This window comes from Gossypium hirsutum, chromosome A02 (genome assembly GCF_007990345.1).
Source record: "Gossypium hirsutum isolate 1008001.06 chromosome A02, Gossypium_hirsutum_v2.1, whole genome shotgun sequence".
In the NCBI taxonomy this organism is placed as follows: domain Eukaryota; kingdom Viridiplantae; phylum Streptophyta; class Magnoliopsida; order Malvales; family Malvaceae; genus Gossypium; species Gossypium hirsutum.
In genome coordinates, this window is record NC_053425.1 from 77,955,170 (window position 1) to 77,967,257 (window position 12,088).

Genomic DNA, 12,088 nt, shown 5'->3' on the forward strand with positions numbered 1-12,088 from the left:
TTAGCTCTAATTGTACTTATAAAACCTCTATAAAAAAACATTATAATGGATTTAAAGCACTAAAATCAATTTGTTTTTCTTCACAGCTGTAAAATATAAAATATAAAAAAACCATCAAATTGAAAGTGATGTGATATATTTATTTTTTGTTCAGATTAAATTCTAAGCGTTTTGTAAGACAATTGGACATTGCAACGTCGTCCTCACTTCTCATTGGCTATCATTACAAAGATGTGGGGTCTTAACGTAATTAAAGGGAAAACAATGGCTATGGCTGTCTTTTGGCCTCAATCCTCCCCTCCTCTATTCATCTAAAAAAGCAAGCATTTGGTGTTCCCACTAGGAAATGTCCTCTAAATCAGAAATTAATTAAATACTGCATGCCATCACCGTAAATAATTGAAACAGTGAGGGTGAATAATTTTGCAAACATTCTATAACTAGCCCAAGCTTTCTCAATAGGCAGGCAGTGTGTGGTATCTCGTCCCCCACTAATGGCGCGACATTCTTCTTCTATTGTCACGCTTAAACTGCTTGTACTTTTGTTTTTGTTTCGGTTTTCAGTTTCAGAGATCATTTTTGAAGAGCGTTTCGAAGGTACTGTCTTTCCCTGCATGCTTTTCATTGCAACATCTCTTAAAGTTTTTTCCTTTTGAAAAAGAAAAATTTATGAATTCCGTTCGCCACGTCATCAACTGAAAATCTTTGTCGGCTTGTTAACTAACTGCAGTAATTTTTTCCCCTTACTATCTGCTTGGTTGTGGGAAGATATGGGAATTTTGAAGTAAAAATGTAGTTGTGATTGAAATACGACACCCTTTTACATTTATCTCTTTTCCTGTTTTTTCTTCGGTAGATATGTCAAGACATTGACTAAGGTAGTGCGTAAGTCAACCAATTTATTTTAAGTTAAAATTTTAATTTCTGAGCGTTTCATCTGTTCTGCTATTGCAGATAAACAGTCCTCAAAAAACTTATAAAAGCTCAATGATTTTACTTGAACTCTTTGTTTTATAGATTAATGCGAAAGGGAAAGAAATAAGACAAGAATCTTATGATAGAGTTCCCTTTTTGTTTGTTTCGACACCCAAAGAACACCGAAAAGGAAGACCAAAAAAATTTAAATGTCAACTGAATTTTTATAAAAAAATATAATTTAAAATTGTATAAAAAATTGAATTAGAGTGTAAATTTTTCCGAAATGATAAGAATCTCCTGAATCAGAATAAAATTGAACTCGAAAATTTTACCCAAATCAAAATTTATTTGAGTTGTAGTTGGTTTATTTATTTTGCAGACTTCCTTAGATGTGATAAGCCTAATGGATAGCGCGGTAAGATTGTTAGGTTTTTGGTCTTTTCTTGCTGTAAGTTTTCAAGCAAACAGAGAAAGGGGCAAAAAAAAAAAAAAGGTATTAAAATTAGTTGGGTAGATACTTATTATAAACTGGTTTTACAATGGATGTTTAATATGGTATCGAGTCCGGGTTGTTTCTGGCTACCCATTTGAGGTTGTTGACGTGAGAAGTGGTGTCATTCTACATCCGTTGAAGTAACGAGTTTTCTGTGATTTTATATTACTTGCTCTCAATTGGCTTGCAATATATGGAACTCGTATGGGTTTTTAACTACATTGGTAACACCTGATGTTGTGAACAGACGGATGGCAAAGTCGTTGGGTAAAATCTGACTGGAAAAAAAGTGAAGGAAAAGCAGGATCGTTTAAACACACACCTGGAAAGTGGTCTGGAGATCCTGATGATAAAGGTATGCTTTTAGCTCCTGCTGCTTTATTCCAAAATGATTGTGTTGTTTGGAAAAAAAAAAAACAGAGAATTTTGGTGAATAAATGAACTTAAATCGTGTTAACCTTGCGATCAAGTTGAAGATAAAAAGTGTTTTCACCAGAATGATACCTAAGATGCCTTTTTTCGCTGATAAATTTAACTTTTGCCCAGTTGTCTCTTCATTTTGACAATGACTATAAATAATTCTGTAGGTATTCAGACGTCTGGCGATGCTAAACATTTTGCAATATCCGCAAAGATCCCTGAGTTTACAAATAAGAACAGGACATTGGTCATCCAGTATTCCATAAGGTTTGAGCAGGACATTGAATGCGGTGGCGGTTACATGAAGCTTCTCTCCGGATTTGTCAATCAAAAGAAATTTGGAGGGGACACACCATATAGGTTTGATATTGTTCTAGGAAGCTTTTCTTACCAGCCACTTGAGTAAACTCGGCTAATCTCTCTTTTTTGACCCTGCAGCTTAATGTTTGGGCCAGATATCTGTGGGACACAAACAAAGAAGCTCCATGTTATACTTTCTTACCAGGGCCAGAATTACCCTATTAAGAAGGAATTGGAATGTGAAACAGACAAGTTGACTCATTTCTACACATTCATTCTTAGGCCAGATGCAAGTTATAGTATCCTCATAGATAATCGTGAAAGGGATTCTGGAAGCATGTATACGGACTGGGATATTCTTCCTCCCCGTAAAATCAAAGATCTCAAAGCTAAAAAGGTTACAACTTGCACTTAGAAGCCTCCTATATTTTATTAGCACTTGTGTTACTTTTTTCCTTAGAAAATCTTAGATACAATACTGACTGTGACCTCAGCATTTCTCCATAAGACTGAACAGTACATTGTTAAACAGTCTCAGTTAGGATACCTAATTTCCAATATTGACTATGATTTTCAGGCTTACTCCTTAAGGTCTGTTTTCTTAAACTTCAAATTTTAAAACCTGTAAATTTACATCTTTTGCAGCCTGCGGACTGGGATGATAGAGAATACATTGAAGATCCCAGTGCCACGAAACCTGAGGTAACTTTGCATGTCATTATTTCATCTCTATACTCAACGGTTTTTCTTTTTATATATATATATAAATGCAAAATAGGCCTAACTAAGCATCTTTTGGTGTTGCAGGGTTATGATTCGATTCCCAAAGAAATTCCTGATCCTAAGGCTAAAGAGGTTAGTTTCTTACCTACAAGCAAAAATATTAAGCCATTAGCCATGTGCTTCTATGTTTTCCATGTTTTCTCATATTTCAAGGTTTTACAATCAAATCATGGTATTTTCATTGGTTAGCCTGATGAGTGGGATGAAGAAGAGGATGGTATTTGGAAAGCACCAAAGGTACCGAATCCAAAATACAAAGGACCATGGAAACCTAAGGTTTGCTTTCATTCTAACAAGTAAATATGAGGCCTAATGTTTTGACAGCAGCTTCTCATCAATACAGTCTTTGTTTTTTCACTACAGAAAATCAAGAATCCTAATTATAAAGGGAAATGGAAGATTCCTTATATTGACAATCCAGGTACTCCGCAATGAATCTTTATATTTCCATATATCTGTTCAAGAAAAGAACCTTTTAATTGAAGAATTTGCAATAAAAAATTGAATGATATTGTTTTCTCTCCAGAATTTGAAGATGATCCTGATCTGTATGTGCTCAAGCCAATCAAATATGTGGGCATTGAAGTTTGGCAGGTAGTTCTAACATTCATAGATATCAGTTTACTAATTTGGGATAGCTTGATTTGTAATGCAAATTGGATTATTTTGTGCAGGTGAAGGCTGGTTCGGTTTTCGACAATGTATTGATCTGTGATGATCCAGAGTATGCAAAACAAGTGGTAGATGAAGTGTTTGCCAACCGGGAGGTGTGCCCTTCTCATTCTCCTTTTATTACTAGATAGTTTTATCCTTTTACCAGAAGGTAGTTTTCTAAATTTGAGCTTTCAGGTGGAAAAAGAGGCATTTGAAGAAGCAGAGAAAGTGAGAAAGGCACGAGAGGAAGAGGTTACTGACAGACCTTTGCTCCCCATATTCATCCATAAATTCTACTATGCACTTGGTTTTCTTGAATTGTGTTTTTAAATAGATTTGCGTCAAACATTTACAGGAAGCTCAAAGAGCAAGAGAGGAAGGAGAGAGAAGAAGAAGAGAGAGGGGTTATGATAGACGATACAGGGATCGCTATCGAGACAAATACAGAAGGGTTTGTATTCTTCTCATTCTATAACCTTTTTATTTTGTTCTTCTCACAACAATGTTAAAAAGACCAAGAAACTAAAATAAATCAGGCAACAAATTCACATTTCTGAATTTCTTTTCTCAAGCTTGTTTGCCAATTTTCAAGAACTCAAGTCTCCAAACTAGAAAAATATGGAAACCTTGCAGGACTACTAACTAGGTGAAACTTTCAGAAATAGACCTTATTCATGTGGGTTTTATTTGGTTGTTGTTTCTGTGGATTTAAGTGTTTGTGTAGGTCCTAAATTAAGGTTTTGCTTCAGCACGTACATGTCTCTTTGTAATACTAGATAGATATTTGTCTTGGATGATTGGTGCTGAAATTAAACCAATCGTTTTACATATCCGAGGGGACCAGAGATTTGGAGAATAGAAATTCAGAATGGAGAATATTTCCCTCATTCACTTAGTTACTTGTAGTTTCCTAGGGAAGGGCAGGAAGGGCATCTTGTATTGTCCTTAAGGTCATGGATCTTGCTAGTTGATAGTTACTAAACTATTTTTCTGCTAATATGTGGCATTAACAATTGGAACACTTGGAGCTCTTGGATCTAGGTCTGAAGAAGCTATAATGACATGCTTTACACAGCATTTTATGATGTTCTAGACATTGATTTATGGTGTTACACAATGGTTTCGAGGATATTACATAGGACAACCTCCTGATTGAGTAATCTTTCAGGCACTTCAGGTGCCTTTTTTAACTTTGAAGCACCAGCATCCTGATAGCTTGGGATCACATAAATGTAGCAGGGCCTGTGAATTCGTCCATAGAGAATATGGTAGTTGGAGATTCGAATTGCGGCTAATGATGTCCCTAAAACTTTATTTCGTTTAAACTTTATTTCGTTTCAAGATCATTAATGTTCTAATACTTTGATATGTGCATGTGCTTAAAATAGGGAGATGAAAGTGGATATTAGAAACAAATTCAACTGGATTTTGTAATTTGATATTGAATGCTTATCTTATCCGACTTTCCAATCAAACTTCTAACGGAGATGTTTTCTTTGCAGCATCCACGTGATTATGATGAGTTTCATGTAAGTATCAACCTCTACTTGACCTATTTTTTCATCATAACATGCTATCTTGTACGGGAATGTTTCCAAATTATTTTCACTTCATGACTTTAACCCTTCCATTCCTAACAATCCCTAGCTATCTCATAATTTCTTGAAGAAGTAAATCAGGATTTTTTTTTTCCATTTACCTATTTTTCTATCGAAAATCAATCAGTATATTCCGAATCTGGTCCCCAGTTTATGTGATGACCGTATGTATGATTGAAGACAACCTGCAGAATCGGGTAGATTATCCAATAACAAGTCAGTTGTGTTGTTTTTCAGGATGAGCTCTGAAGGGTGTTGTTGCTTGCTCCCTGCCTCCCCTTTGTGCCGTGTTACTTGCCTTTCATTTCTGCTGTCGTCGCTACAAAAGCTGAATCAAGTCAACATAGTTTACCTAAGTCTAGCCTTTTTTGCACTAAATTATTTGTATAATTTTCTCAACTCATTCCGCTTGGGAATAAACCCTACCAGTTTATAATAATACGCTAGTTCTCTTTATCCTGAATCTTAATCAGTTATTTGGTATTACAAAGATGAAATTCCAGAGATATCACCTATTAGAATTGATGGGTATATAGGCACTTTGCCCCCGAGACATACCACATTTCGCGCAGTAATTTACCCCAAAACGTGACAGAAATTTGATGCGGACTATATGTTGACGTGTCACTGTTTTTTTCTAAACTCTAAATCCACATCACCCTCTTAAAAGACGTGAATAAAGCCTTCAAATTTTTTTTTCCCTCTTTTCCTCATTTCCTCTTTTTCGCTCCCTTCTGCCCTTTTATTCTTTTTTCTCAAAACAAAAAGCTAATATGTTCAAAATAAAGTACAAAGCCGCCTGAACAGTACTAATGCCATGCTTACCGTTGTTCAACCTACATTTGGCTAAGAACCAACACAAAAATGAAGCCAACTTGATTTAGAAGAAAACCTCACCTGTTGTGCAACACGAATTCAGATTTTGGATTCTGACATCCAAGTTTGTTATCTGAATAAGCAATATTTGGATCCATAAAAACAAATTGGACCTGCATCTTAGGTGAGGAGTTTGGATGGAGGGGGCCTTATGGTCAATGGCGATGCCTTTGGCCTTCCCGTTGATTTGGGGTGGGGCTCTATCTTTCCTGGTTTGGTCATCGTGGCTAGTGCTTTTGTAGGTGCCGATGGCATCAATTATAGAGATTTAACTTTTGATGGCCCTCTTCAAGCTTCCCTAGTTTTGTTTGTGCTTAACTTTAAGGTTTTTCACCTTTGTGTCAAGCTAGTACAGGTGAATCCATTGTTAAGTAAGGACCTAAAAGCGAGTTATATTCTCATCATGGTTTTTCTAATTTGTTCACTTCCCAAATTAGTACCTATGGTTTTTTTTGTCTCAGATTGGTACTTAAACTTTTTTTCTGTCCACTAGTTTGGTAATTAAGCCTAATGCCATTAAAATTTTATTAATGTGGTAGCGCTGGCCACTCGTGCGCCGCCACGTGTTACAATCCCAAGACCCATTGATCTATGTTTTCTTTTTTTTTGATCCGACCCTTGAAATTTTAATTATTCTTTTCTCTGCATCGTCTTATTTGTGGGGAGACCATATTCTTTGTGGGGGAGGGGGCAGATAAGTGGTGAGTTGGATGGAAAAATGCCAAGGACCAAACCAATAGTAAGTCACCTTTCCAAAATCAAAATCAGCCTTTTTCCCCTTGTTTTAGCCTTAACAACAATCACCTCCAACCCCACCAAGAAAATTTTCGAAAATTACTACTTTCCCTATCAATTGGTTCTGAAATCCAAACCCTAAATTTTCTAATAAAAAACCCTAATTGAACTAGTTTTCAAATCATTTAAGAATTTCCCGTCGAATTAGGAACCTTAGATTCCATGGCGTTGAGGAAAAAGGAATCCGAAGTGATTGCCTTGTTATCCATGTACAACGATGAAGATGGAGAAGAAATGGGAGATATCGAAGAAGGTGATCATCAACAAAACTAGTAAGCTGGAGAAGAATAACAGCAACAAGATGAAAGGCAACTGCTAGAAGAAGAAAATGAGTACAGAGGATCTAGTAAAAATATGGAAGAAGATTTGAGGACCAACGATAATACGCCTCCTTTTTCTCACCAAAACTCCAATATTTCACAATAGTAGTAGAAGCCTCATGTTTCTTCGCCGTAACAATCTCAACATTTGGTTTCGTCGAAGAGAAGTGAAGGAGAAAGGCTGACCATTATTGACTATGGCCACGATGAAGTTGCCATGTCACTGGAGCTAAAGAAATAGGAAGGAAAGATGTTGAAAAATGAAAGAAAAAAAGATGGCAAAGAAGATGTAGAGAAAACATAAAAAAAAGTTAAAAAAACTTTCAAGGGTCGGGTAAAAAAAACACAAGTCAAAGGGGTTTATGAGATTGCGACATGTGGTGGTGTGCAAGTGACCAGTGTCGCCACGTCAAAGAAATTTTAACGGTGTTAGGTTTAGGTACCAAACCAATAGATGGGAAAAAAGTTTAGGTACAAAAAAATCAGAGGTACCAATCTGGGAGAAGTGAACAAGTTCAGGTACTAATTTTATATTTAACCCAATATAAAATTTAGATAAAAACAAATTTGAAGTCTTTAAAATCATTTAGAATCATTTGGTGGTTGGTTGGAAGTGTCCGGGGTCAAATTTGAGCTTCAATGGGCTCGTAATACTCAAAACAAAGCAGTGACCCATATTTAAGGGCTATGTATCAGTACATATATCTTATGTAACAGTACGTTACCTATGAATTATAGCTTTTTAGGTACAACTTGCAATGTTCCAATACTTTTAGTATAAGTACAAAAACCTAGACTCCTAAGGTTAAAAACCAATCCAAAACACCCAATTTCATATCCGAACACTTTGTATCATTAAAACTAGACTGAAATCATTATATAAAAAAAATTAAACCTATTTAAGCTCAATGCACATTATAAACATACTCAAGTTAAATAATGAATTAAAGTTCGATTAATAACATTAATAGTAAATCAAATTTATAAATTTCAAAACCAGTCTAAATTTTTGTGTAAATGCCAAGTTTCTAACGCTAAAGACAACCAAGATAGATAATTTACAACCTCAGAACTTGTATGGTGTGTTGGATTTGGTGCCTTGAGTGTAGTATATCCGTTTGTAAACTTTTAAATTTTTTGAAAAAATTAGTTAATAAAATAAATTCATTGATTACATTAATATAATTTGTATAATTGTCCTCATATGATTTTTGCACGCAAATCAAAATGGAAGCAAATGTTGCTCATTGGTTGTCTAATATTTAAACTAATACTAAATGATATTACATGGTCAGATCGTAATACGGAAAGACAACTTATATTAGTAGGCGAAACTAAATATGTCCTTAGTCTAATGGGAAATGAGCAAACCAATTGAAAGAATGGTGTCTATCAAGTCCAAGTGTGGAGATGCTTTGTCTTGAGCATAAGAGCGGGTGACTCCTAGAAGATAGAAACATAGATTTGACTAAATGGACTGACAGTACATCAGACATAACTCAAGAAGAATACATCTTGAATTCGTTTATGGATTTATTCAGTTGTGACGTTCCTAGTGTGAAATACCTAAATCCTGAGTGGATGGCAGATTATGTATGCATGACTCGTACACTTTGATGTAAGTAAAAGCCCGAGTTCGAATAGATAAGGAACCAAAAGCTGGTGGTTGGGTATACAACTTCTGCTGTAACATCTTGATTTTCGGGTTTTTTCGTGATTCTCGATATTTTGGTTTTTAAAATTTGGTATTTGGTTGTGAAATTCATAATTTGAGTATGTAAATGGGCTTATGGAAGGCCCATGTGTTGGCCAAAACCCGGTAGAATTATTGAATTTTGGACTTAAGAAGTTAGGGGCCTTGGATAGGTGGTCTTATTAAAATTTGTGGGTAAAATGTATCACAAAAGAGCCTCTAGTAAAGTGGCTAAGTGACGCCACTAGGGAGCTGTAACACCCCGAACCCGAAACTGACACCGGAGTCGAACACGAGGTGTTAACTGACTTTAACCCCTTATAAAATTTATTTTCCAGACACTGCCCAATCTGTGTACTAGTCGTTTTAAAAATCATATCTTGAGTTTCGTAACTCGAAAATCAGTTTCGTAATTTTTCCCAGAAACTAGACTCATGTGCCCATCTATGTATTTTTTTCTAGAATTTTTGGTCGGGCCAATTAGTACAGTTTATTAGTCAAAGTCTCCCAAGTTGCAGGGGTCGACTACACTGATCTTTGCCCATTACGACTTGGATATCTCCCTGCACGGGGCTTCAATACTGATGCCGTTTGTTTCTATGAAAACTAGACTCAGAGAGGAATCTGTACATATATGGTACGACCCCTAATTATCTCTGGTTAATTTATAATGAATTTCCAAAGTCGGAGCAGGGAATCCAGAAACCGTTCTGGCCCTGTCCCACAAAAATCTGATTATCTCTTAATATACTGCCCATATGATCTTTTCGTTACTTCCTCATGAAAACAGACTCATCGAGCTTCGATTACATAATTTATTCATCAATTAATTCCACTCCTACTATTTTTAGTGATTTTTCAATCTCATGACACTGCTGCTGCCAGCATCTGTTACGAAAGTAACTAGGTCCATTTCATGCCTACCCTTGATCCAACTCAATCGAACATTCGTGCCATTTTCGCATGGCTTAAAGTTTACATGCCAAAGTTCAAACACAACGTAATAGCTTATACATGCCAAAATGTTCTTCTAAGCCAACTAAGAAGAAAGTACCAAAACTTGCTATCCGGTGTGATGACTTCGATGACGGCCTGACCCCGCAAAAATAGATGAGTCCAAGCAACCTATAATGGGTGACAAGGAAACACCGAGTGAGTTTATAACTCAGTAAGTCATAAGCAATGCACTACCATCCATCAATAACATTATCACAAGAGGAAACAAAATGGAACGAGACAATTTACTCCATCCATACCGAACCATACCATAGTTCCTCCAACCTATCGATTCAATTTCATATCAATTCATGCATTCACATTCCATATACTCATCAATAGGACATTGAAGCATTTTCATAAATCAATTTATTTTCGTTACAATCAACGACTAAACGGCCTTTCACCCATCCTACGATAAATTTTATGTACGTGACTTCAAGTATATTTGTCACATAGGTTCAAACTTACCGAGCTCAACACCAAGTATAAGCATAGCACCTATTAGCCATGTACTCAAGACACTTACCCGATCCGCTGTCCGCGATCGACTCAATAGTGTCGCACACATAGTGTCCATAATGATTCACGAATGTATATTGAGTCCGCACACTCAGTGCTATATAATCAACTCGCACACTTAGTGCTACGTAATCAAATCGCACACTTAGTGCTACATAGTCAAACTCGCACACTTAGTGCCGCATGGTCAATTCGCACACTTAGTGCATCATATTCATTTCGCACACTTAGTGCAACATAGTCAAATCGCACACTTAGTGCTGTACAATTTAATCCCGCGCACTTAGCGCCAATCTCATGGTCATAAATGGTTATACCCGCACGTTTAGTGCCGAGATCAACAACTCAGTACATCTTACCTCTTTTCTTTTCATTCAACAATTTCATCATCACATACGTACATGCATATATATATATATGTATATTTATTCATTCCATTCAGCATCAATACATAAACATTATGACCATTTGAAATAATACCAACTACATGCTTAATGACTTACCTCGTGTTGGGTAAGACGGTTCCAACTCGGCTACTCGATAACCTTTTCTTTGCCTTTGCTCGATTCACCTCCTTTAACTCCTTGAGCTAAATCAATAATTTAACTAGTTTAACCATCTTGCTAAACATTCATTCTTCAATTGCACATGCATATGTATGTTTGTATATTCGGCAATGACAATGGTAACTTAGCAACCCTTAATTTAACTTATAATTGTTCGTAACACATTTAAAGCATCCACTCCATTCCATCATTTTAAAGCACATACATTACTCAATATTATCCAAATTCACATTCGGCATTTCCACAAACACACATGCCGATTTCATTCACTCATCTCTAATGTTAATTAAGAAATGCCGAATGTCACCAACTAAATGGCATACACACACACCCACATGTAAAAAAGTCATCCACACCACCTATAGCTCATTCGGCCTTCACCCTTACTAGTTTTTCCCATTCTTTTGTCGGTTATATATACATAGTCCTAAGGTAGTATCACGAATGGGCTTACATATATATGTATATATATATATAGCCGAATATGCAAAGCTTAACTCAACATCACATAAGCTCCTAAGTGATGGCCGAATATGTATATCTATATATATTCATCAACTATACTATTACCTTTAATTTATCTAATCACACAATTTCATCTCATGAATACTTGACCCATTTCTCACAAAAATGAAACAACAACTAAAATGAACATCCCATTTTTACCCCATATGGCCGATTACTTCATTAGTTACCAAGCTAACAATTCAACAATTTCAACCTCATTACAACCTCTACCTATCCAATATAACATGAACACAATCCTCCACCCCTAAATTAGATTCGGCAATCACTTAACCCCTTTAACCTCAACTTTCAAGTTAAAAGCAATTAACCACTCACCATATCCTACATTACTATCCATTTTAATGACATTAACACATCTACTAAGAGTTTCAAGCTTCTTGGCCGAATTTCAACCTCAAAATCCTAAGTCTAATCTATAGGATGAGTAGAATTTGAACTAACCATCTCAAACATGCATAGATTTTCAAGAATCATTCAATACATACCTCATTCTAGCCATCTTCCAAGCCAAAATCCAATAACCAAATCTCCCTTCCTTCTCCTCACTCACGGCAATAGCCAAAGAAAAAAAAAGATGAACACTCCCTCTTCCCTCCTTATTTTATTCATCTCTTCCTTTTTAATTC

At 35.9% G+C, this 12,088-nt stretch overlaps 1 protein-coding gene across 1 annotated transcript; it reads left to right on the forward strand.

Annotated features, from left to right (window-relative positions):
- The first annotated feature begins 283 nt into the window (after positions 1-283).
- Positions 284-5,622, forward strand: LOC107951946 (calreticulin-3). Its single transcript, XM_016887132.2, has 14 exons — positions 284-597; positions 1,659-1,766; positions 1,999-2,191; positions 2,270-2,528; positions 2,777-2,833; positions 2,939-2,986; positions 3,104-3,190; positions 3,278-3,335; positions 3,441-3,508; positions 3,589-3,681; positions 3,764-3,820; positions 3,924-4,019; positions 5,071-5,097; positions 5,404-5,622. The coding sequence occupies exons 1-14, from the start codon at positions 495-497 to the stop codon at positions 5,413-5,415; spliced, it is 1,266 nt and encodes a 421-aa protein (XP_016742621.1). The 5' UTR covers positions 284-494; the 3' UTR covers positions 5,416-5,622.
- Positions 5,623-12,088: the final 6,466 nt, after the last annotated feature.